Here is a 26,541-nt window from a genome sequence, read left to right on the forward strand (position 1 = left end):
AGCAACCGCGGCCCCGACTATTTAGGCTTGAACTACATTTCCCAGAGGGCTACGGGCGGGCCCGTTCTATGGCTTTCCTTCTTTCTTTGCGTGGTTTTTGCGCTTTTCAGGGTTAGTTGAACTTATTTCACTATACTGTAAACTAAAGGTGCTCGCTGACAAGACTCTGGGAAACCGGATTAAATTGGAGCTAGACCTGAATCCCCGAGGACTGGAAAAAGCCCTTCAAAGAATGGAACCCCGCAGTATGGACGGCTCGTTGTAAACCGGAATCTCAGGCCTGTGTATTCGTACAGCAGGTGAGCGTAGTTGTGTATCTGTGTATGTCAGATGGGAAATATAAGAGATCGAGACAAACAGGCAGACAGAAAGTTGCGTGCGAGAGGGCTGGGATGTGCCTGCTCGCCTACATGCTTTCGCGACTGGCAGGTGAGTGGCTGTGCTCGCGTCACGGGGCAGTGAGGTACGTGTCCGTTACGTGTGCGTCGATTGCTGTGACTCTTGTGTGTCACTGTGATCCGTTGTAGGTTCCCTGCTGCTTCCTTTGCCCTCTTTCCTAACAGCCACTTGGATCTGACAGAGAAATGCCTGCAAGAAACGAAGTCAGATGCTGAAACCTAAATGAGTTTTGCATCAATCAGGCATTGCCTTGCTTTTGGATTGAGAATTTCTGAGACTTCTTTCTTTGGGAAATTTGAGGGCCAGCTAGCTAAGTATCTCAGAACCCCAGCCTTCCTAGAGCTCAGACTCCAGGAATCTGCATAAATTTACATAGGTTCCAGTATCCCTCCTGCCTTTGTCTGCTTGTGAACAAGGGGACTGTGGACCTGCAGTAAGTTGTAACTAAATCATACTCTCCAAGTACAGCCCATGACTCACGACTCCTTTCTCCCTCTCTTGTTCTGCCATTTCCCAAAAGAAGAACCCTGACATAAAGAATTGTTTGACATTTTAAAAAATCAGTGTTTAGGTTAGTTGGGTTTTGTTCTTGTTGTTGTTGGTTTATTTTGGTTTGGGGTTGTGGTGTTTCGTAGTACTGGGGATTGAACTCAGGGCCTGTGCACTGAGCTACATCTCTATCCCTTAAAAAAAAATTTTTTTTTAAATGTCGATACAGGGTCTCGCTAAGTTGAACAGGCTGAGATCAAATCTTCTAAACCACCTAATTCAGTCCCTAAATTAGAATTAGTCACCCACCTTCAACAGTAAATAAGTATAGATTAAAAAATTATTTATATGGACTGTCTTGTTGGGTTTAATCTATCCTATTTTAATTATACAATTTTTTCCTGTAATGATTTTTGAACTGGGATCTTTGCACTGAGTTATTTTCCTAACTCTTATTTAGTTTTTTATTTTGAGAAAGGGTGTCACTAAATATCCACATTGCCCAGCCTGTGACATCAGAGCCTGGAACATCAGTGCTCCACAAATATTAACTGTTATGTCATAATTCTATACCCTTCAGAGTTTAGTAATAACATATGAAAGCAATTGATGATTATTTGCAAATTATGAAAATTACCAGGAGCTTCAATGGGTAAAGAACAAGGATTCTTTATCAATCTTCAGCCCTTTGATTGCTCTTCTGGTTCCAAGAAATTCCAGACCATTAGAATTCAGAAGTGTTATATATTCTTGAGATTATCAAAGGTAAACATGACTAAAAAGATTTAGAGCTATTGATTTAGAAACAAAACAGTAATAGTAGAGATGATTATATAAAATGAGGATCATGAGTTTGAGGCGGCCAACTTGGGCCACATAGTGAGACCCTATTTTTTTTAAAAAAAAAGCAAATCACATTTTGTACTACATGCATAGAAGAGATAATACCACACTGAGTTTAGCATTGTGGATTAGGCCTATGGTCCCAGTACTTCGGAGGCTGAGGCTGAAGGATCCCTTGAGTTCAGGAGTTTGAGACCAGCTTGGGAAACATTAACTCAGAAACAAATAGATAAATAAATAATATACAGCTAATAAAATTGTGCTTTATAAAGATTGTTACGATTAAAAATATATTGGCTGGGGATTTAGCTCAGTGGTACTGTTGCATGCCTCACAAGTGCAAGGTCCTGAGTTCAATCCCTGGTACCAAAAAAAAAAAATTAAAAATATGTAGTATTAAGCAATATTCGTTGCCATAAAGAGTACTACTTAAGAGTGTTTTAAAGTTATATATGATGTCATTTATCAAAATAAGGTTATGTTAGACATTTTTGCAAGGTTTTTTTTGGTACCGGGGATTGAACTCAGGACCTCTCGATTGCCAGGCGGGCACTGTGCCACTGAGCTAATCCCAGCCCTATATTTGCAATAATTTTATCAAAGTGATATTTAATAGTATTTTTGTGGAGATTTCTATGTCCACATCTAAGAATCTGCTATATACAAAATTCTTTTCTGCTGAGTGTGGTGGCTCATGCCTGTTATCCTAGCGTTTGAGAGATGAGGCAGGAGGATCACTGGGAGTTCAAGGCCATCCTGGGCACATAGTGAGTTCAAGACCAGCCTGAACTACATAGCAAAACCCTGTCTCAACAAACAAACAACAAAAACACTCCTTTCTGTTTGCTTTTTATGTATTCTTTCACTCCGTTAATTTCACTTATTTGAACTATATTCATTCACAGAAAATCTTGGTAACTGAAGGTTATATACTGATAACTAAAGGTTGTCCAAGAAATGGTAGGTATTATTTATTTCAATCACACTGCTTTTCCAATTTAGTACTGAAGTTCACAGTTTTCTTAACAAGTATGCTTCCTCATAATTTTATTGTTTATTTTAAGAAATATTTTGGATATTAGTGATGCTCTGTTTCAAGGTAGGAAGTAAATAAGCCTCATTGAAGAAAAATCCAGAAACCTGAATAACTAGTGAAATTAGAAAGTTAAAGTTACTCATACTCTTCCCCTCCTTCCATGGTAAGTATGGGGTATGCTTTTCTAATTTTTATGTAAGCATATATTGTGGGGGCAGGGCCGGGGATTTAGCTCAGTGGGTCTGGCGCCTGCCTCAAAAGCGCAAGGTTCCAAGTTCAATCCCCGGTACCAAAAAAAAAAGAAAAAAGAATATATTTTGGGGGCAAATCATTTTATTGGGAGACTTGGAGGTGGGGAGAACAGGCTGAAAAGATGCTGAAGACAATGAGATCTGACATCCTTGGCAGGGCTGGATCTGTCCAGTTCCCCCATTGCCCAAAACCCTAAGTATATATTTTTGCTTAAATATCTGCAAAATAAAATCATCATACTTTATCTCCATTTGAAAATGAAATCCTGGGTTTTCCTTATGCCATGTACCTGTAAGGAAAAGGAAGGCTGACGATCACCTTTTCATGTGAAAACACTTCTGTTTTCCCATTAGCCTGATCATAGCTGTGTAAGTTAAAATCAATTATCGGTTGGGAGGTTTGGCTTAGTGGGAGAGCTCTGGTTTAGAGCTTGGTTTGATACGGAGCATTGAAAAAACATTAGGTTATCTGTAAAAGAAGTTATCAACTAAGATAATACATAGAACTCAATTTTTTAAAAAGGAGATTAAAGGCCAGACATCATGGCATGTGCCTGTAATCCCCAGCAGGAGGATTGCTGCAAATTCGAGGCCAGCCTGGCCAACATAGTGAATTTAAGGCCAGCTTTGAACTATATAGTGAGACCTGGCCTCATAAATATATAAATAAATAGATAAGTAGAAGGCCATTTCATAGAAGATAGAAATAATCTCTGGTGTCTAGGTGCTTTAAGGTGTCTATTGTGTGAATATTTCCAGTGATAGATTTGTACCAGCAGAAATGTAGAATAGAGAGTAAAAATAAGGAATAGTCAAATCTCTGGGGACCTGGGACTTAGCTCAGTGGTGCTGAGTCTGACTTGCAAGTGCAAGGTCCTGAGTTCCTTCCCCAGTACTGGGCGGGGTGTGTGTGTATGTGTGTCTGTATTGTACACAGGAACAGGATTTAGGCTCCTGTTAAATTCTTAATTTGGCCCCTTGTCTGATCACATTCTCTGAGCCACATTAGGTTACTAAAATGTTTTCTTTAGCTGCCAGAGAAATGGAAAAGGCACATTTTCTCCTTATGTGTTTAAGAATCTTCTTTTGTTTTCTGAGGACAATTTTATGCTTAAACTCAGGTTTTGACATTCTTTAGTTACCATTATGAGAATAATGGTGTGGGAATTTAATTTTATAAAAAACAGAATTAGTAGAATTATGGTTTGTTTTTTTTTTGTACCAGGGATCAAATTCAGGTCCTTGCGGTTGCAAGGCAGGTGGCAGAACCACTGAGCTAAATCCCTGGCCAGTGTTTTAAAGTAGTAAATTGAGGGATTTCTAAGGTTCTGTACCTCAAATAATAGCTAACTTACCTTAAAGCAATTGTTTCACTACATTTTTTTGTTTATGCTGTACTAGGAATTGAACTCTGGGCCTTGCCACTGAGCTACATCCCTAGCCTTTATTATATTTTATATTTTTTAAATTTTGAGATAAGGGTCTCGCTTAGTTACCCAGGCTGGGCTTGAACTTGAGACTGATCTCCTGCCTCAGCCTTTTACAATGCTGGAATTACAGGTGTGCACAACCATGCCCAGCTTATTAAATATTTCATATGCACTATTTTACTTCTTCAGACTTTTTATATGCTAGATGATATTCTTTTCCAATTTACCAATGAAATTTTAAGACACTAATGTGTCAAATATCAGAGTTTAAATCTGAAAGTCATGTCCTAAACGGTTGACAGCAATCTGTATTCGTTACCTTAAGAGACCACCTCTTAAGGTGGTCTTAATTTAATTTAACCTTAATTTAATTTAACTTAATTTAACCCTAAATATTACTAATTTTTAAAACCTACCTGCCACATTCAGTAATTCATCATAAGTCCCTTTTCATTATGTGTTGCAATAGACCAATATAATTATTAATACTTGCCATATACTACAACATAATTTTTTCAACCTGTAGACTGATGTTAGACATGTTTCATAGGTCTTTATTAAAATTTTTTTAAATTTTTGAGACAGGGTCTCCCTGTATAATTCAGGGTGACCTCAAACTCACTATGTAGCCCAGGTTGGCCTTGAACTCATGGCACTCCTGCCTCAGGCTCCCATACGCTGGGATTACCAGCATAAGCCACCACACCTGATGACAAATCAGACATTTAATTGAACCTACAGTATATATAACCATGTGAAATTGGGTGATGCAGTAACTAGTGCAGTACTTAGTTGTTACTTTTATTTTATTTTATTTTATTTTTTGTTACCGGGGATCGAACTCAGGTCTTTGTGCTTGCGTAGCAGGCAGCGAAACCACTGAGCTAAATCCCCAGCTCTTAGTTGCTACTTTTAAAAGCTAACAGTCCAGCAAGAAGCATAAACTATGAATAAGATAAAGTCACTGTATAATAAAGACCACTAAAAAGATTCAAGTAATATATACCTTGGGAATTCACATCATTGGCTGTATTCTAGCCATCTCTATAAGGTATGAACAAGTATGACTGAGCCAGTGGAATTTGTGTGGAGGTAAGTGGAATTCTGTAAGCTCTTGACTTCTGCTTTTTTTTAAAAAGTGAGATTAATGGATTAAGTAGGTTTAGCAGTTGTCTAGAAGATATTATAGCTAAGTGACAAAATAAACTTGCCTTTTAACACACATTTGTGCATACATATGTACACATGTATATTTTTAAGTTATTTTGTGACCAGTGTTATAATTATGGAGTGTGTGTATATGTGTATGTATGTGTGTGTATATATATATATATATATATATATATATATATATATTTTTTTTTTTTTTTGGTACTGGGAATGGAACTCAGGACCTTTCGCTTTCAAGGCAGGCGGCAGTACCACTGAGCTAAATCCCTGGCCCAATTATGGAGTATATTTAAAACAACATCAAGATCACAACTAAACAAATAATTATAACAGGATTCTGTAATATAACAAAATAAATTACCAGACCTTTTGAATATATTGATGTCATGTGATCTATCTCTTTGTGATATAATCATTTTGTATTCTATTTTTAATCTTAATTTTCTAATGACAGAATATCTGAAATATTTTCCATTTCCTTAAATATGTTTCCCTGCTTGCATTTAATGACTACTTTGCATTCTGTTACATGTATGTTCCTAACACAGAACCAGGCCTATGCAATTTCTTCTATGTTGTGTTACCTCCCATTTATTGACCAACTTCAGCTGATGAGATCCCATGAAAGAGGTGCTGCTTTGAATTATGAGTCCTGAAAGACAGAGAGCCCCAGTCTCAGGTTCGGATCTGGCATCATGCAGAAGTGACTGTGTACTCTGCAGCTATCTTTGTGTAGCTGGGTTTCTAGGGGTTAGAGGACAACTCAGATCCATCTTCTATTTCCCTCTAAATTATATGTGTAGCTATAGGGGACTAATTTTGGAAGAAGAAATAGAAAAGCAGAAAGATTTTAATTAGGTCATATTAGAAACATTAAAACCTTCTTTCTTCTGTCAGTTCTAGATTCTTAGGAGTTTAAATTTTTCCAGCAGTGGACCATTGAGGAGGACTAATCAGATCTTACATCTCTGAAACCATGATCTGTGTAAGTTGATTGTTTTTTCTGTTTCCTTGCAATATTAAGATTTTAAGTAAGGTAGATTTTTACCTAAGCTTCCTACTTCAGAAGCCCTCATTCAGTTCTCTCCTCTTTAGTTTCTCCTAATGGAGTGAACAGTGACAGCAAATAACTTGATTTCCTGAGATATCCACAATAAAATGGGTTTTTACACAGCCAGTAAAAAATTTATTTGTGGGCTGGGGATTTAGCTCAGTGGTTCTGCCACCTGTCTCGCAAGCACAAGGCCTTGAGTTTTATCCCCGGTGCCAAAAAAACACACCTTTATTTGTGAAAGCAAAAGCACTTATGCTGTGCCCTGACATAAATGGTGAGCTTGAAGCTTGTGGAATCTAGATTTTTTTTTTTGCCAAGTTTTTTAAATTTTTATTTTTTAAAGCTTTTTAAAATATGGAGATATTTATATTAAATTTGGGAAGGACTGATCTTTTTTTTTTAATGTAAAAGGGAAAATAGTTTAGAAATTAACATTTAGTGGAAATTTCTGCATCATGCCACTAACAAACTGGTTGTCTCTAATACTTTATTGAATACAGAAACTTGAATTTTATTTTATCCATTCCTCAGGAAACCTAAACTATTGTGGCAATCCCTGACATACAGAAAGGTTTGTCTGCAGTGATAGCATTCTTCAGGAATAGTAGACATCCCACTTTAGTCTACTACTGCTCATTAGTCACTTGTACTGTATCATATCTTTCTTCTCATGTCTCCGTTTATTGTCTTTCCTTCTTGAAAATATTTCTTCAAATGTCATAATATATGTGTTTATAGTTTCAGGAATTAGTGACATTCGGGGACGTGGCCATAGACTTTTCTCAACAGGAGTGGGAATACCTGGACCTTAGACAGAGGGACTTGTACAGGGATGTGATGCTGGAGAACTACAGGAACCTCGAGTCTCTGGGTAAGTGTATTTGCTGTAAGTAAATTAAAATGTGATCTGTGATATATTACCTTTCAACACAAGGAATTCCAAAGCTATATTTGTTTCTAGAGGACAATCTGAGGTCTACCAATGACACTGGATCTGCCGTTAAGCACTATCATCTTCCCTATCATTTAGTGATATTCACATCTCCTTCTGACTCTTATAAGTGCCTCCCTTATTTAATATCCAAGGGTCTAGATTCCACATTAAAATTCTGTGTATATAGTGAATAACCATTGCGCAGGAATCCTGGTTTCCCATTATATTCCAGAAATTCCTGCAGATGTGCTATGTCATCCTCTGGTTGCACCACAGGACAACAGTTAGAGGCATATTCCTGATTTTCTCTGAGTATGAGAAGGGCCTCTAAATTATACAGCAGTGGGTGGGATGAACAGTCAGTGGACCTTTGATTTACAAACTCAATTTGTTCATGAGGGCTGGTTGTAACTCAAGTTGGTTGCAAGTCAAGACTTTTTCCCATAAATAGTAGAAATACCCATAATGCATTCCAAACCTCCCAAAGAACCTCTTAACTAACCTTTTCATAATAAAAAGGGTTGTATAATATGCATAATTTACCAGAAACACCAATAATTTTCCTATTGTTTTTACCAAAAAGTTCTAAAATGTGCCTAGTTTACTAAAAACAACTTCATACTGTACTCATCATTCAAGTTGACATCTTTGGCTTGCAGGAAGGGAGGATGAAATGGAAGGTGGTTATTGTTTGGATGGAGAGTCCTCTTCTATAAGAACATCAGGAATCTGGCTCTCTGGTGAGCCTATAGCCCACTAGAACCTGCTTCTGGCTCACTAGGTCTCAACCTTTTTCAAAACTAAAAACTGGTCTAAGGTTGTCTATTTCTGTCTTTTCTTTAACATTGTTATGTAGTATGACATGACACTGTCATTAAGCAAGTGAATGCAACTATTGGCTTTTTCTCTGTCTGGGTGGGTCTTCTCTACAAATATTTGTAGCTCTGTCCATTCTTTCAGGATTTCCTTTATTTCAGAAGAACTTTGCTGCACTGATTGTTGATACTTCCCCTCCTCTTCAGAAAGCTTCTCAGCTGCCAGTTTCTGTTGCTTAGCCAGAAGGTGCTGAAGTTCCTTTGTAGACAATTCCTCTAAGTATTCCTCTACCAGTTCCTTAACATCACCACTGTCTACCTGCAAGCCTATGGACTCCTCTATAGTGATAGTGTCATCAACTACAGGGTCAATTGAAGGCTCAGACTCCTCTATACAGTCTTCAAAGCCTCTCTCCTGTATAATTCTAGGCCACACTTTCTTCCAGGCAGATCTCAGTGTCCTTAGAGAGACATTGGCCCAGGATTTCTTAATTAACCCCACACAGGAAAGGATGTTGTAATGTTTCTTCCAGAACACTTTAAGGATTAAATCTGTATCTGAGACCATCTGGAAGCACTTCAGAAATGTTCTGTGGTGTATAGCTTCTCAAGGTTAGCTATAATCTGTTGGTCCACAGGGTGCAGTAGAGGAGTTGTATTCAGTGGGAGGAACTCAACTGAGAGCCATAGGAATTCTTCAGCTAATTCTTCCAAATTTCATGGGTGAGCAGGAGCATTGTGCATGATAAGGAGAGCCTTGAGTGGTAAACCTTTATCCTCTAGCTATTTCTTAACAGAAGAAAAGAAAGCCTCCCTGATCCACTCAAGAAAAAGTACTCTTATTACCCAGGCTTTTGCATTAGATCTCCACATGACCCCTAGCCTAGTCTTCATGTATGTATGTTTTCTGAACACTCTGGGGGTTTCAGAGTGATAAACCAAGAGAGGCTTTATTGTGAGGTCACCACTCACATTGGGACATAACAATAAGGTTAGCCTGTCCTTCATAGGCTTGTGTCCTGGCATTTTCTTCTCTTCCTGGGTAATGTATCTTCTCCTGGGCATTTTCTTCCAGAAAAGGCCAGTTTCATCACAGTTGAAAACTTGGCGAGAGCAAAAGCCATTTCTCTTTGTCATCCTTTCAAAGTGGTGTATGTAATTTTTCAGCAGCCCTTTTATTAGCACTGGCTGCTTCACCATGCCTAGTTACAATGTGAATCCCAGTTCTCCCTTTAAAATTGTGAAACCACCCCTTAGTGGCACAAAATGTTTCACCATTATCACTCATTGATGGGTTATCCTTTATGATATCTGTATTTATAGCCCTAGCTTTTTCACAAATTATAGACTCAGGATATAACCTGCCATCTGCCTTTCATTTATCCACACTAATAATAGTCTTTCTACTTCGTCTAACACTGTTGATCATGACTTACTATGTAATTTGAGTGACACATTTAGCAACATTAGCTTCCTTATACAAATCTTTTCTCTGTAAGATTGTCGAGATGGTGGATTTCAATGTGTTGTACCTATTAGCAAGATCACTCATGCAAATGCCCCTCTCATATTTCTCCACAATCTCCTTTTTTATTGTGATTGCTTTCTTTATCTTCCCTTCCTTCCTTAGCTTCTTTTCTAGCTTTTGGGGACCTTTTTTTTGGTACTGGGGATCAAACCCAGGTCCTTGCGCTTGCAAGGCAGGCAGTGGAACTGCTAAGCTAAATCCCCGGCCCATTGGGGGCCATTTTGATAGCAGTAATCATAGAAATTATATAAAGCTCTGATCAAAATCAGGTCCACAAACACACGCATCTGGGCTCACTGACACTTACATATGCTTATATATGCTTTTCTGGTATCATGAACCTTTGTTTATAACCGTGTGAGTGGCTAGCATTTGGGTTGTAACTCAAGACTTTGGTCGTAAGTTAAAAGTAAAATGCCAGTCGTAACCCAAGTTGTTCGTATGTGAGGCTGGTCATAACTTGACAGTCCACTGTTCATTTAAAATGAAAGAACCACATCTCATTTCCTGCAGTGAATTTTTATGACTTACGGTTGAAAGTTTCAATTCATGAACTTTGCATTTAATGTGGAATGAAAAATTTGTAAGCTGATCAGGATACCTTTTTTCCTTTTTTTTTTATCCTGGTGCACAGGATTAAACCCAGAGCCTCAAGCAAGTCCTCTACCCCTGCCCTTGTTTTAACTTTTATTTTGAGACAAAGTCTCAAATAATAAGCTCCCCAGGCTGGCCTCAAATTTGGAATCCTCCTGCCTCAGCCTCCCCATACCTGAGATCACAGGTGTGTACCACTACACCTGGCAGAATGCTTCTTGTTATGCTCTTATGGAAATAATATTTTATGTCCCAGGCACTCTTCTGAAAAAAAAAGTAGGTAATCATCAAGTAACTGTATTATAGTAGTGTAATATAGCCAGATAAATTGCCAACACTATGGAATAGTGAGCTGAAGTGACATGACCAAAGTCCTAAGATTGGTAAATTTAGGAGAAATAATTTGTGCCCCAGCTGTCTGCCTCTAGAGACGTTTACATTGTTAAACTTTCTCTTCAGAGACAGATCCTGGCTGAGAGTGGTAGCACATGCTTATAGTCCCAGCTACTCAAGAAGCTGAAGATCACTTGAACCTAGAAGTTTGAGTCCAGCCTGAACAATACCGTGAGAGCTAACCAAGAAAAAAAAAAAAAAGGACTTTAAAATAAAGTTTCACCATACCTGTCTTATTTCTTAAATTATTTCATCCTCCATGAATGTGGGGTAGGGGGCACTAGAGATCAGACCTGGGGACAACTCTAACCTCTGAGCTACATCCCCAACTCCTTTAAATTTTTTTTTTGTTTGTTTGGAAGCTGGGTGTGGTGGTGCATGCCTATAATCCAAGCACCTGGGAGGTTGAGGTAGGATTGCCCCCAAATTTGAGGCCATCTCAGGGCTACCTAGAAAGACCCTGTTTCCAAAAGGCCTCATTCAGAATTTTAAAATTTGGAGACAGAGTATTAAGTTGCCCAATCAAGACTTGAATTTTTGGTCCCCCTGCCTCACCCTTTTGAATAGCAGGGATTATAGGCCTGTGCCATTACTGCTGGTTCTGTCTTTTATCTAAAGTCTTTATCAGTAACATCAGCCATTAGCTCATTGCAAATTTAACTAAAGCTCAAAGGTTTCTGTATTTTTATTTTTATGTCATTTCTTTTCTTTTGAACAGGACATTCCATTTCTAAGCCAGATGTGATTGATTTATTGGAGCAAGGAAAAGAGCCCTGGACAGGTAAGGAAAGCAGAAAGAGCAGTCAGAGCTACAACAGCCTGCTTGATAAGGGAGAGGAGATACTTGTTTGTGTTATTGTTCATCAAGCCCCCTTCCAAGGTACCAAGACTTGTGAAACATAAGCCTGTGACCGCAGGAGAAAATAAAAGATCTCAACATGAGCTATGGAAGGAGCTTCAACTTTACCCTATTTACCAATCACCCTACTTCTCATATTTCAAACCCATTTTCTGTGATGGGGCTTTCTTTTTATTTTGTGCTATTTTAACTATTTTGGGTTCACTGGCTTTTCAGCTCCCCTTTTATATATACATAAACACACAGACACAGTATAGAGGTAGTAAATAAAACTTATAAGATCCTGGCTTGTATGGAATTTACATTATACTAGAGTGAGTAGATATGAAAATAAATAGGTAAACAACATTAGATAGTGGATTGAGCTAGGTTGGAAAGTAAACAAAAGTTGGGCCATTTAATTTATTTATGCATTCACTTGTTTAGTAGGACTGAGGACTAAACCCAAGTCTTTGTCCTGAGCTACATTCCTAGGGCCGCCCCCCTTTTCTGTTTGGGTTTTTTTTGGTACCGGGGATCGAACTCCGGTCCTTGCGCTTGTACAGCAGGTGGTGAAACCACTGAGCTAAATCCCCGGCCCTTTTTTTTTTGGTACCGGGGATTGAATTTAGGACCTTGCGCTTTCAAGGCAGGAGACAGAACCACTGAGCTAAATCCCTGGCTCTAAAGTTCTTTATTTTGAGACAGGGTCTCACTAAGTCACTGAGTTGCCCAAGCTGGACTGGAATTTGTGATACTCCTGCTTCAGTCTCTCAGGGTACCGAGATTACAGGTCTGGGCCACCATGCCCAGTTAGGTTAGGCCATTTTAAATATGAAGGCTGGGGATGACTTCTCTGGAATGGTAATATTTGAGAAGGGATATGATGTTGGGACACAGGCCTTGTGTTTATGTGGGGAAGAATATTCCAAGCTGAATAAAGACTTTAGAAAAAGATTGATGGGGCAACCAGGAGAAAGAATGTGAAGAGTACAGCAAGAGGAATGGGGAGAGTTTACATGAGTTAGAGAATACCAAATAGACCATAGTAGAGACCCTGAAAGGAGACTGACAAAAAAAATGAATTTAGAGATGACTATTGTGGCACATTCATTTAATCTCATCAATGAGAGGAGAATGCAGAGGGATTCCAAGTTCAAGCCAAGCCTAGGCAACTTAGGGAGACCCTGTCTCAAAATAAAAATATAAAATGGGTTGGGGATGTACTCAATGCAAAGGCCTTAGGTTCAATCCCCAGTACAAAAAAAGAAGAATTTAGGGCTGGTGATGTAGTTCAGTAGTAGAGTACCTGCCTGTCAAGTCCCTGGATTCAATCCCTTGTACTGCCAAAAGAAAAAATAGAATTTTTACTGTTAAGAGTCAGATCACATGAAGTGTTGTTGAATTTGAATTACTAGTAATAAGAGTGAAGAATGCTTAGAATCAATGAATTTGTTTTTTATTTAAATTAAGGCATTTCAAAAAATACTGGAGGACATAAAATAATAACTGTGTCACTACACCCAGGTCAAGAGTTAAAACATTTTTTAACTCCTTTAATAAAATTTGAGAGTTATAGAAAGGTTATAGTAATGGTATACCAGATTCTTTTATACTGTTCAAGCACTGTTTTTAAACAAAGAGAAGCTTTAGAGTCAAATTTAAAGCCCTTCCTATGTCTCCACCCAGTCACCATCTTATCCCTCTTGCTAAGGGTAACCACTGTTGTGATTTCTTTTTCTTTTCTTTTCTTTTTTTTTGCCATGCGGGGGATGTGCAATGGCCTTGCACATCCCAGGAAAGCTCTGTAGCACTGAGCTATGCTCTCAGCTCCACTATAGTGATGTTTATTTGTTTTTTTGAGACAGGGTCTCACTATGTAGTTCTGGCTGGCCTTGAACTCACTATTTTGCCCAAGCTGGCCTTGGACTCACAGTGATCCTCCTACTTCACCCTCCCAAGTGCTGAGATTATAGATGTGGTTCACCAGGCCCAGTTTAGATCTAAAAGTCTTTATGGTTAGATGAAACACCAGAAATAGGAAGAAAATAACACCACACAGGAATAGCTCATCCTGAACAATGTAGTGGTCCCAGCTAATACATTTGATGTGGTTTCTTTGCCCCTTTATGTTCTTTGAATATGGTTATGGTGTTTGTAGGATTGGAGGCAACAAACCTTAGATGATTGGTGCTGGATAAAGGAGCCTCATTTTTTATTATGGCAGTTTGCTATTGTTGTAACATGGCAATTGGGTTGAATACAGTTACAATTAAAGTACAGTAGTAATGTACTACTTCTTCCTGGAATGTGCATTCCGATGATTAGATACTGATGTCAGTATCTTGAATATTCCTGAATGAGCAGTGTTTGGTACTGCTTCTCTTTGCAGTGGTGCTGTGTTTTGGTTATGGTCCAAAGCTTTGAAGCATCTCCCTTCTTCAGTGAACCTCTCACCATTCAAACCTGACAGATTTGAAAAAATACTCAATTATTTCTGTTTGAATCCTTTTCCCCAATATTTTTTTTTCCCCAATATTGTTTTGGGTTTTTTTTTCAACCCCAGACTTTTTTTTTTTTTTGGTACTAGGGATGGAACTCAGGACCTTCCACCTGTGAGGCAAGTGGCAGAACTACTGATCTAAATCCTTGGCCCTGCCTCAGACTTTTTTTTTTTTTTTTTGGTACTGGGGATCAAACTCAGGACCTTGCGCTTGTGAGGCAGGCGCTGGAACCACTGAGCTAAATCCCTGGCCCTACCTCAGACTTTTAAAAAATAGTTTTTAGCTGATGTTCATGAAGAGAGTGAGTACTTATAAACTATGCTGCTAATGTAAGGAAATCTTATCTAAGAAAGTGCATTTCCTTACAGAGCTGTATTATACCATCCTTTGGACCTTCTGCTGGAAAAGTGGTATCAAATCTAAAATAATGCCTTTTTAATTGTATCTTCTAGTATTATAGATATAGGATAGTACTGTATCATACCTCTGTAAATATAAAATATCTTATATCTGCTTTATGATACATAGTAGTGACTGTGCTTTGTCAGAGCTATTTTTAATGATGTTACTCTAGAACATTTTCTTTCCAGATGATGATTCAGAAATTAATAAAAACAAAAAAAGTACCAGGTACCACAATAGTAACAGAACTTTGCTGTTTTCTAGGGGTTTGGTTTTTTTTTTTTTTAATGGAGTATGCTAGATATCTTTATAATTTTGATCATACGACTACAGAACCTGGAAAAGCTGTTATGCTATTGATGCAGAACATACTATTATTGAGATATACATAGACAGAGTCTGCCAAAAAAATGTATACACACTTCAGCAGTTCACCGTACTAATAAATATCTGAAGATCATGGTCACCACTTTGAGCACCTTTTGTAATTGTAGAGGCCAAAGGTAACTTGTATTAATCTCATGATGTCTCAATAAATTTAGTATTAAAATATTTTATACAAGTTTTTCTTTTCCTGAAATGTGTATACATTTTTTGGCTCACTCTCTCTTTCTCCATATATGTGTGTGTGTGTGTGTGTGTGTGTGTGTGTGTGTGTGTAATATAAATATGATTTTTGGAAACTTGAGCTGTGCTGTCAGCTTTGGAAATAGTATCCCAGTTTATGGTGTTGCTGGCATTGTGCAGAAATTAACAGCCATGTTGTCTAGAAACTTAACTTTTTTCCATTTGGGAAAAATACAGTAATGCACTGTATTAAATATGTAGCTATGTCGGTTTGAGTACAGGAGCTAATAAAATATTGTCTAAATAATGACAAAAAAACCTAAGCAGTGCCTTTAGTTCCAGGTACTTGGAAGGCTGAGGAGGAAGATCATTTAAGCCCCACAGTGAGACCCTATCTCAAAAAAAGAAAAAACACCCTAAAAACCAGAAAAATCTAATCAGTTAACATTATAATGTTGATAGTAGTAAATGATAAACTTTATTCATATTTCACCAGTAACCTCAGCACTCTGGGACACTGAGCCTATCACAAGTTCAAGCCCAGCCTGAGCAGCTTACCAACTTAGTGAGACCCTGTCTCAAAATAAATTTTAAAAGGCTGAGTATTGTAGCTCAGTGCAAAAGGTCCTCTGTTTACTTCCCAGTACTGAAAAACAAACAGCAAAAAAGTGCCAAGGTGAAAGGATTCTTGGGAGATTAAATAATCCATGGAAAATAGTAAGTGACAGGAAAAGTTGTACTATATTCTAGTTAGGGAATATAACAGAAGATAGCAAAAGCATTATTGTTTTGACATGAGGCTTCATAGGTAAGCAAGAGTTCTGCTGTTCTTGGAAAGGGGCTTGAATTTTATTCTAAGAATAAAATTGCTAGAAAAATGTAAGGGACGTATTCTTAAACATCAGTCTGCATCTACATTAGTGATAGGTTCAAAATAATGATGTCAGGGTTTTTCTCTTTAATTCTAATTCATCTGGCCTCTAACAATGTCAAGACATCAGATTTATAATAAACGTCAAAGATTCTGACCCACACCCTAATATTACCGATGTCGTTATTCAGTAACCTTCTGGGTTATATAAATTCTCATACATTTCTGAATTCTTGGCCTTTTACAAATTCTATAACTGTATTTTAGAATTCTGTAAGCCATTCACTTATGAGTGTTGCTTCTTATTTTTATATGTTTCATGTTCTGTGATATAGAATAGAAATATTTTTTGTTGTTTCAGGTTTGGATTTACAGTATAAGATAATCAGCTATCTAAAAATGCCCACTTATGAAAAGGATAATTCTTCTACACGACGCCAGAACATATATACCAGAGAGAAACTCTATAAATGTACAAAATGTCAAAAGAAATTTAGTAGTGGCCATCAACTTATTCTGCATCACAGGTTTCATATTGAGAGACCCTACGAGTGCAAAGAATGTGGGAAGAACTGTCGCAGTGGCTATCAACTGACACTACATAAGAGATTTCATGCTGGTGAGAAACCCTATGAATGTACAGAATGTGGGAATAACTTTAAAAGTGGCTATCAGTTTACTGTACATCAGAGATTTCATAGTGGTGAGAAAACATATGAATGTCAAGAATGCGGCAAGGCCTTTATTTATTCCTCACACATCATTCAACATGAGCGAATTCACACTGGTACAAAGCCTTATGAATGTCAGGGATGTGGCAAAGCCTTTAGTCAAGTTGGCCACCTTAGAAATCACCAGAGAATTCATACTTGTGAAAAACCCTATAAATGTAAGGAATGTGGGAAGGCTTTTAGTAGGTGCTCCAGTCTTGTTGAACATAGGCAAACTCATACTAATGAGAAACCATATGTGTGTGAGAAATGTGGGAAGGCTTTTAGAAGAGATCATCAACTTATTGCACATCAGAGTATTCACACTGGCAAAAAACCATATGAATGTAAAGAATGTGGGAAAGGCTATAACACTGCCTCATACCTTATTCTACATCAGGAAATTCATAAAGGTGGGAAACCATATGAATGCAAGGAGTGTAAAAAAACTTTTATTTTATATAAGAATCTTGTTCGACATCAGAATCTTCATACTGGTGACAAACTTGAATGTAGGCAATGTGGAAAGATCTGTACAACTGGCTCAAAACTTTTTCAACATCAGAAAACTCATACTGATGAGAAACCCTATGAATGTAAGGAATGTGGGAAGGCTTTTAGCTTGTATGCTTACCTCAGACAACATCAGAAAATTCATCTTGGTTTGAAATGCTTTGAATGTGAGAGGTGTAAAAAAACCTTTAGTTCATATAGGAATCTAACTCGTCATCAGAATATTCATACAGGTATGAAACTTTTTGAATGTCAGGAATGTGGAAAGGCCTATACTACTCGCTCAAACCTTGTTCAACATCAGAAAACTCATACTGGTGAGAAACCCTATGAATGTAAGGAATGTGGAAAGGCCTTTAGCTTGCATGGATACCTCAGTCAACATCAGAAAATCCATCTTGGTATGAAACGCTTTGAATGTAAGGACTGTAAGAAATCCTTTACTTTGTATAGGAATCTTACCCGTCATCAGAATATTCATACTGGTAAGAAACTTTTTATATGTCAGGAATGTGGAAGGGCCTATACTACTCGCTCAAACCTTGTTCAACATCAGAAAACTCATACTGGAGAGAAACCCTATGAATGTAAGGACTGTGGGAAGGCCTTTAGCTTGCATGGATATCTTAATCAGCACCAGAGAATCCATACTGGTGTGAAACCCTATGAATGTAAGATATGTAGAAAAACCTTTACTTTCTGTAGAAATCTTACTCTACATCAGAGTATTCATACTGATGAGAAACCTTTTGAATGTAAAGAATGTGGGAAGACCTTTAGACGTAGTTCACACCTTATGGCACATCAAAATATTCATGCTGATAAGAAACCCTATGAATGCAAAGAATGTGGAAAGGCCTTTAAAATGTGTGGATACCTTACACAGCATCAGAAAATTCATGCTGGTAGAAAACCTCATGAATGTAAGGAATGTGGGAAGGCCTTTATTCGATCTTCAAACCTTGTTCAACATGAAAGAATTCATACTGGTGAGAAACCCTATGTTTGCGAGCAGTGTGGGAAAACCTTTAGATATGGTTCAGCCCTTAAAGCACATCAGGGAATTCATACAGGCTTGCAAATCTAAGAGTAGAAGGACTGTGACAATGTCTTTGGAGATGGCCCAAACTTTTTCAGCATCTTGACAGTTCATTTTGATGAGAAATGATTGAATATTAGTCAGATAGGTATAGCTTTAGCAAGTAAGAGACTTTATAATGCAACACGTGCTGCATTAGAAAGCATTCAGACATGGTGGTGCATGCCTACAATCCCAGCATTCTAGGAGGCCAAGGCAGGAATATCCTAAATTCAAGCCCATTCTGGGCAATTTAGGGACCCAGTCTCTCTCCTTTTTTTTTTTTCTTTTGTACCAGGGATCAAACTCAGGACCTTGCGCTTGCGAGGCAGGCGGTGGAAGCACTGAGCTAAATCCCCGGCTTTTTTTTTTTTTCTTAAGACAAGCTCTCACTATGTAGCCTCAGACTCACAGTAATCCTGCCTCAGCCTCCCAAGTGCTGAGATTACAGGTGTGCACCACCATGCCCAGCAAGACCCAGTTTCAAAATGGAAAATGGGCTGGGAATGTAGCTCAGTGCAAAGGCTCTGGGTTCAATCCCCAATACTGAGAAGAAAGAAAGAGTGAGTCAGTGTCAGTCTTCTTTTAATATCTGACTATTCATTGACAAATTAAGAAAAAATAGGAATCCCAATTTCTTCTTGCCTATGTTTACAACATCCATGACATGGAGTTTTTTCTAAATGTATTAAATGAATAACTAAAAGCCTTCCATACTAGACATCAATGGCTGTGTTACAAGTTATCCCAACTCTTAATGTTTGTTTTTGTTTTTTAGGTACTGGGGATCAAACTCGGGTGCTTGCGCTTGCAGGGCAGGTGGTGGAACCACCGAGCTAAATCCCCGGTGCAACACTTAATGTTTTACTACAACAATAAATATCTCTCATGGGTTCTGTGGGCCACAAATTCAGGACCATTGGTTTTTCCCTGAGATTGTGGTCACGTAGAAGCTTGACTGGGGATGGAGAATCTGTTCCAGCAGGCTCAATCACACTGGTTGCTAGCTTAGTATACTATGGTTTGGATATCATTTAAGTACCCCCACTAAGTATTCATGTCTTAGTAGTTTGGTCCCCAGTTTGATGGTATAGAGGTTGTGTAGAACATTTAAGAGGTGGAGCTCATGCTGAGGTCCTCAGGCCAGTTGAGGCTGTGCCCTCAGAAAGGAGTGAAACCCCAGAGATTGTGGAACCTCAGTCACTTCCTGGACATAATCTCTTCCTCCCACACACACTCCTACAGCTGGAATGATATTGGCCATGAAATCCTCACCTGAGCTATACATTGGCCAGTACTGTGCCTTAAACCTCCAAAATTGTGAGTTAAATAAACTTCTTTATAAAGCTAGGTTGCCTCAAGTATTTCATTGTAGTAACAAAAAAAGACCAATACACTTAGTGAGAGTGTCAGCAGAAAGCCATTCTCACCCACCGTGGACTTAGATGAGGAGACTCTAGACTGAAGATTGGTCCTGTAAAGGGATGAGACTTTGGGGGATTCTTGAGCATATTTTACATGTGATAGGAATGTAAATAATGTACTCAGACTGCTAGTGGTGATGTTTTTAAAATATATCCACAAATTCTTCATGTTTCAAAACTGAAGCTTGATTTCCTTCCCTTTGAATACAGACTGAAACTAGTCACTTGCTTCTATGAAAAGAATGAATATTCAGGTAACTTTCTCACTGAATTTCTCTCAGTGATTCACTCACTGAATGATGTCCCACTTTGATCTCACTGAGGTCTTAAAGGGTTTTTAATAGTCATTTTGTGTGTTGTATGGGGAATAGATCCCTTGCTGTGGGAACATAATTGAGGTCCCTTCCTGCTTCTCTGAACTAATCATCATGTTAGTGATGAGGACAAGCTTTCCATGGGCTGTCCCCTGCCAGTTTTTTAAGCCTCACATAAGTATTTCAGGTTAACTCTTTTGGGACCCAAACTCCTGACCTGGATGTTGAATCAATATCCTATCAACCAGGCTTAAATTATGTTATAAGTACACTGCATTTTAATGAGTTTTCTTAACAGTTTCCTATCACACACAACCCCCCCACCCCGCCCCGTCCTTCAGACCTGTGAGCCTTGCATTATTGCCTGGGAACTTTTATTACCTTCCATGACTCTTTTTCCTTCATAATTAGTTACCCCAGTATCCTTTATGCATCTGATCCTGTGTCTTTTTGTGACTGCCTTGATGACTTGAATTGATTCAACAGATTTATGGCTATATCTGTCAAAAACATTATGCTGTGTGCTCATCCACATTATTCACCAGATCTGGACTGTGCTACCTCTGGCTCTTACTCAAAGTCAAAATGACCATGACCATGAAAGGTAGTTTTTGTTGTTGTTTGTTTGTTTTTTGGAAACCAGGGATCAAACTTGGGACCTTGCATTTGCAAGGCAGGCATGGCACCACTAAGCTAAATTTCTGGTCCTGAAAGTTAATTTTTTGTTGTTGTTTTTGCTACTGGGGATCGAACTTGGGACCTTGCACTTGCAAGGCAGCTGATGGAACCACTGAGCTAAATCCCCAGCCCCTGAAAGGTAGTTTTTAATCAATTCAGGATCTATGGTGGTGCAGTTTAAGTTCATGAGAAAGAGAACTTTTAGAAATGCTTCAGAAAGTGGCAAGAATGATCTGATACATGTGTTTGAAGTGAGGGGGAGTATTTTGAGGAGAATTAATGGCAGTGTGCCTTTAACTATAATAAAATTTTAAAAGTTTAAACATTCACTATATATTTTAATCACACCACATAGTTGTCACCTGGACATGATAACCCTTGCCTGTAATCCCACTACTGAGAGATAATGGGACAAGAGCATCCCAAATTCAAGTCCCATCTGGGAAATTTAGCAAGGTCCTGTGTCAAAATTTAAAAATAAAAGGGTTGGATTGTAGCTTTGTGCAAAGCCCATAGAGTTAATCCCCAGGAGCACAAATAAAAAAAAATAGTTATTACCTATGGGCGTCATTTTATCATTTGTAAAATGATAATCAAGAACCAACATGAAGCCAGGCGTGGTGGGGCACATCTGTAATGCTGGCACTTGGGAGGCTGAGGCAGGAGGATGGCTGCAAGTTCAACCCCAGCCTGAATTACACAGAGAGACCCTGTCTTGCCAAAACAAACAAACAAACAAAAAGAACTTACATGACTGCCTTTATGAGGATTAGTTAGTATACATACCTTGGAAGATTATTCAGCATGTAGTTTTGTGCCCAAATCATTTGTATTGCTAATGGTTTATTCTAAAAGGTTCTAATGTAATTTAAAACAGATTCTTAGAGCCAGTCATCTTAAATTTTACATAATTTTGGAAATAGAAGAATATGTAATATGTACAATGATTTAAATAGCCAATATTTCATATTCTATATTCATAATTTAAGATAAAGTAGGAATAATGGGATAGCAGAAAGCAAATTGTTTTCTTGGTGCTTTACCTAGATTTGTATTGAATGTTTTTATTTAACATACAAAAAAATTGAAAGAATTATATTGTAACTCATTCCTACATGTTTACATTTAGGTTGTTTGCTTTAGCCATCTCATTTTAAGCCTCTCTCTTTTTTGTGGTTCTGGGTTTCACATCTAGGACCCCGAGCATGCTAGGTGACAGTTAAACACTAGCTGTAGCTATATCCCCAAACCTCATTTTAACTCTTTATATCTGTTTATTATGAGTTATTTTTGTATCATTTGTGACTAAGTTGTAACTATCATGGCACGTCACCTGTAAGTATATGTGCATTTTCTGGATAATTGTGATAATGTAACCACAGTGGAAATTTTAATACTTTCTTTAATGTCCTCAAATATTCACCTAATTATGTTTTTAGTAGCTATTTAGCTATTTTCTAATCAGAATTCACTCTGAATTAATTTAATGCATTTCTTTTTTTTTTTGTACCGGGGATTGAACTTGAGACTTTGAGACTTTGCAACAGAACCACTGTGCTAAATCCCCAGCCCTTTAATGCATTTCTTTAAAGAAGAATTATTCTTTTTTTTCTAGGGGGTAATATAGTCTCTTTTTCATGGTTTTGATTTTTTTTTAACTGTCAGAGTGTTCCACATTCTTGATATATTCCTTGTGTTATGATTTAATTTGTTGCTCTGTCCCTCAGTTTTCCTATAAATTGGAATTTATATCTAGAGAACTCATCATCTTGAAATTAGATTTTTAGCCAGAATACTTCATGAAAGATGCTGCACATGTTAGATATTTACATGATTATTAAAGCTGCATTGTAAAACTTGCTTTAAGTATCAGTTGTCAGTTACTCATTCAAAAGGTCCATTACAGGGGCCAGGGATTTAGCTCAGTGGCTCTGACGCCTGCCTCACAAGCAGAAGGTCCTAAGTTCAATCCCTGTTACCAAAAAAAAAAAAAAGGTCCATTACATTGATACATTTATTTGAAAATATAATACCAATAAGGCATGTAGGAAACCAGGAATAAATCAAATTTTGTTGTTTTGTTCACCTATTAAATGGTACACAGTTAATAAAGGTGTGGCTAGAGGAAGTAGTTAATTTACAAAGCTAATGGAAAACCTCTGAACCAATATATTTTTTTAAATAATAGGCATCCAGTGCACACTTGTAATCTCAGCACTCTGGGAAGCTGAGGTAGAACTGCAAATTCAAGCCCAGCCTGGGCAATTTAGGGATTTAACAAGATCCTTTCTCAAAGTAAAAAACAATACAAAACAAAAAGGTTGTGGATGCATCTCAATGCCAAGCCCCTGGGTTTGATCCCCAGTACCACAAATAAATTAATAAGCAGTCGGACATGGTGACCCATGCCTATAATCTCAGCCCTGGGGAAGCTGAGGAAGAAAGATCACCACAAATTCAAGGCCAGCCTGGGCTATGTAGCAAGGCCCTATCTAAAAAAAAATTAAAAATTAGAAATTAAGGGCCGGGGATTTAGCTCAGTGGTTTCTCCGCCTGCTGCGCAAGCGCAAGGACCTGAGTTCGATCCCTGGTAGCAAAAACAAAAAAATTAGAAATTAAATAAGGAAGTAAATAAACAGAGAAGTAGCTCAGTCCAAAGGCCCTGGGTTCAATTCCTAGTTATACAAATAAAATCAGAATTAGAGTTGATAGCTACCTAAAATCACTACCAGTCCTATACAAAATTATTAATTTCTGGGCTGGGGATTTAGCCCAGTGGTTTCGCCGCCTGCTGCGCAAGCGCAAGGACCCGAGTTCGATCCCTGGTATCAAAAAAAAAATTATTAATTTTTCAAACTAAGGAATATCATACATTATGCGTTGCTAGCCAAAAGTCTGTAATGGCAGTGTTATCTTGCATTATGAGCTGCTCACCCATATCCCTTCTTTCCACAAAAGGGATAAATCACTATTAAATGTTAACATTTTCCTCATGCTGTTGTTTAAATTTTGAAAATTAAATTTAACATAATGCAGAAAAGTTTTGCTATAGGTCAGCATACCAATGGTATTTGATACTTGGAAAATGGTTGCTGATGTTAGAAAAGCCAGTGAAGCATTGTCCTACTCTTGGAACAGCCAATAGCACTTGATCAACCTCTCAAAAAGACTGGTGAGAGCCGAGCATAGTGACTCACACTTGTAATCCCAGCACTCAGGAGGGTGAGGCAGGAAGATTGCCATGAGGTTGAGGCCAGCCTAAACTACATAGTGAGACCATGTCTCATTCATTCAATCAATCAATCAAATCAAGACTGCTGTGTATTAAATTTGTTTGCTTATCTGTCACCCAGTATATCTATATTACCTTGGATTTTCCATTCCTATTGCCTAGTAACATTTAGGATGTGAAACCATATGCTTAAATGGTGCTAAAACCAATGGAGTGACCCTTAAAATTGAATTTCAACACTACATTGTATGATTAAGCCCCAGTGAGACAGCAGTCAGTTCACAAGGTAGCAATTAGCTGCCCTTTTCGGTACCACATTATTGTTACTTTTCTACAAAATGAAAAGCCTCCCAGCTGAAACTATGACTATTTCTAATTTTTTTTTTTTTTTTTTTTGGTATGGGGTATTGGACTCGGGTCTTTCCGCTTGTGAGGCAGGCAGCAGAACCACTGAGCTAAATCCCCAGCCCTCTAAATGTTTTTAAACTCTTCATATGGATCAGTATTTAGGTGGCTGACAAGTTTTCAAACTCTTCCTTGAATATTGTGAATTTCAAATTGAGTTTGTAAATAAGAATCTCATAGTTTATTTTCTGGTATTACTACTGTCTGTAATTTATAATCATGTAAACTAGAAATAAAAGTATCACATAATTCAATTTTTCCACTTAAAATATACTTTTAACCCATTAAATATGTTTTATATGTATTTATTGGCTAGTCATGTTATTTACTGTGACTTTTCCTATTTGTCTCTTTTGTTTTACTCTCAGCTTACCTATTTGTAAAGTACACATACATTCCCTGGGTCTTGGTTCTTTTCTTATTATATTTAATGCCCTTTTTTTGGATAGTGACTTTTTAAAGTAAATCCATAATTTTTCTTATTGTGCTAATAGTGTTCTCCTTTTGTACCATCATATTATATTTGTATATTGCTATTTTCAGCCTAAAAAACTGATAATATTTTCATAGAGTGTGAAATTCCTGAGTATGCATGTCATCTATGATTAAAGATGAAATTCTTTTCAAGTAATTTTTATTAAATATTATATTCCAAGTATTACAACTACAGTAAATATTTCAGTCTTTTATCCATTTAATGAAAATCAATGTATTACCATTAAACTAATATTTCCTTTTTTGTATCTAAATATATTCTGTGATTCAGGCTATTTTTTTTAATCCCATTGCATTTTTTGCTTTGTTCTCATACTATTTTCCTTTTATATAGGAATGTGGTCATTTACATTGATTTCTCATTTTAAACCATCTGTAGAATATAACATGCTTTGCCATGATACATTTTTATGATAAACTGCTCATTTTTCCTGTGAATATTTATTCAGAATTTTTAACAAGTACTTATTCAAAACTGATATTAATATAGGTATTCACATATTAATATTCAAAATTGAGAATATAATATTAACTTTGTTATTGCCACCATTCATTAAAAGTTAGATAAAATGACTAAGTCCTTTTTTATTTACTTGATTTTTCTTCTTAAAGTTTGTTGTTGCTATTTGGTTTTTGTTTGCTTGTTTTTTATACAGCTGGAGATCAAACCCAGGGCTTTGCTCATGCTAGGAAAGTGCTCTATTACTGAGCTACTCCTTCAATCCCCTTCTCAAAATTTTATTAGACTGCCAAGTGTGGTGGTGCACACCTGTAATCCTAGCACTCAGGAGCTGAGTAAGGAGGATCACTGCAAGTTTGAGACCAGTCTGGGCTGTATAGTGAGTTCAAAACCAACCTAAAGGACACATAGCACGACACTGACTCAAAAAAAAATTAATATTACACTGTTAATAACTTGTTCAAATCCATCTGATACTCTATTTTAATTTCTACTCTCTGAATTGAGTACATACCCCAACTCAATTCCTTTGAGCACTACACATCTTGGTAGTACCACTGCGTACCACATACAAGGAACATTCCTAAATGAGCCCCTCAGTGAAAAATCGAGTGCTGTATTGTGTTCTCAGTATTACTATAGGCCTTTTAGATAAGAATATAAAATGTCATTGCTTAGACATGTTTCAATACCAGCAATCAGTTCCCAGTGTGATAGTTAACTGTGTCAACTTGAGTAAGAAAAGGCCAACTAAATTGAATCAGCATAGTTGTGGGTGTGGAAGACCCCCATGGAGGATTGTCACCAGAACGGTATAAAAAGGAAATGAAGGGCTGGGGATTTAGCTCAGTGGTTTCGCCACCTGCTGCGCAAATGCAAGGACCCGAGTTCGATCCATGGTACGGGAAAAAAAAAAAGGAATAAAGAAGGAAAGCTTGTTTCTGTTTCATTGGAGGAGCTCCAGTCTTCTCCTTCACCTTGGACACCGTCTCCTGGCTTCCAGTACAGACCCTTCAGCCTCCCGATATGAACTTGCACGAGCCAGTACAGTTGACACTAGGTGTTCTGCACTTTTTAAAGACAGATCCTTTGACTCTCCAGTGTCCAGACAGAC

At 37.6% G+C, this 26,541-nt stretch overlaps 1 protein-coding gene across 12 annotated transcripts; it reads left to right on the forward strand.

Moving 5' to 3' along the window:
* On the forward strand, nucleotides 1-24,721 carry Znf573 (zinc finger protein 573). Of its 12 annotated transcripts, none has more exons than XM_087191215.1 (7): nucleotides 1-299; nucleotides 2,637-2,691; nucleotides 6,167-6,297; nucleotides 6,516-6,603; nucleotides 7,411-7,543; nucleotides 11,655-11,717; nucleotides 16,480-24,721. In XM_087191215.1, exons 4-7 carry the CDS (start codon nucleotides 6,595-6,597, stop codon nucleotides 18,426-18,428), a joined length of 2,154 nt encoding a protein of 717 aa, XP_087047341.1. In that variant the 5' UTR covers nucleotides 1-299; nucleotides 2,637-2,691; nucleotides 6,167-6,297; nucleotides 6,516-6,594; the 3' UTR covers nucleotides 18,429-24,721. The 12 variants fall into 12 exon arrangements, with proteins under 12 accessions (XP_087047341.1, XP_087047343.1, XP_087047340.1 ...); XM_087191213.1 differs by lacking the exon at nucleotides 1-299 and adding an exon at nucleotides 436-832; XM_087191217.1 differs by lacking the exon at nucleotides 6,167-6,297.
* The last annotated feature ends 1,820 nt before the right edge of the window (nucleotides 24,722-26,541 follow it).

The sequence above is a fragment of the Heterocephalus glaber genome, unplaced genomic scaffold (assembly GCF_053883595.1).
Source record: "Heterocephalus glaber isolate CG9 unplaced genomic scaffold, H.glaber_assembly_v1.0 deba00001561, whole genome shotgun sequence".
Lineage (NCBI taxonomy): Eukaryota > Metazoa > Chordata > Mammalia > Rodentia > Bathyergidae > Heterocephalus > Heterocephalus glaber.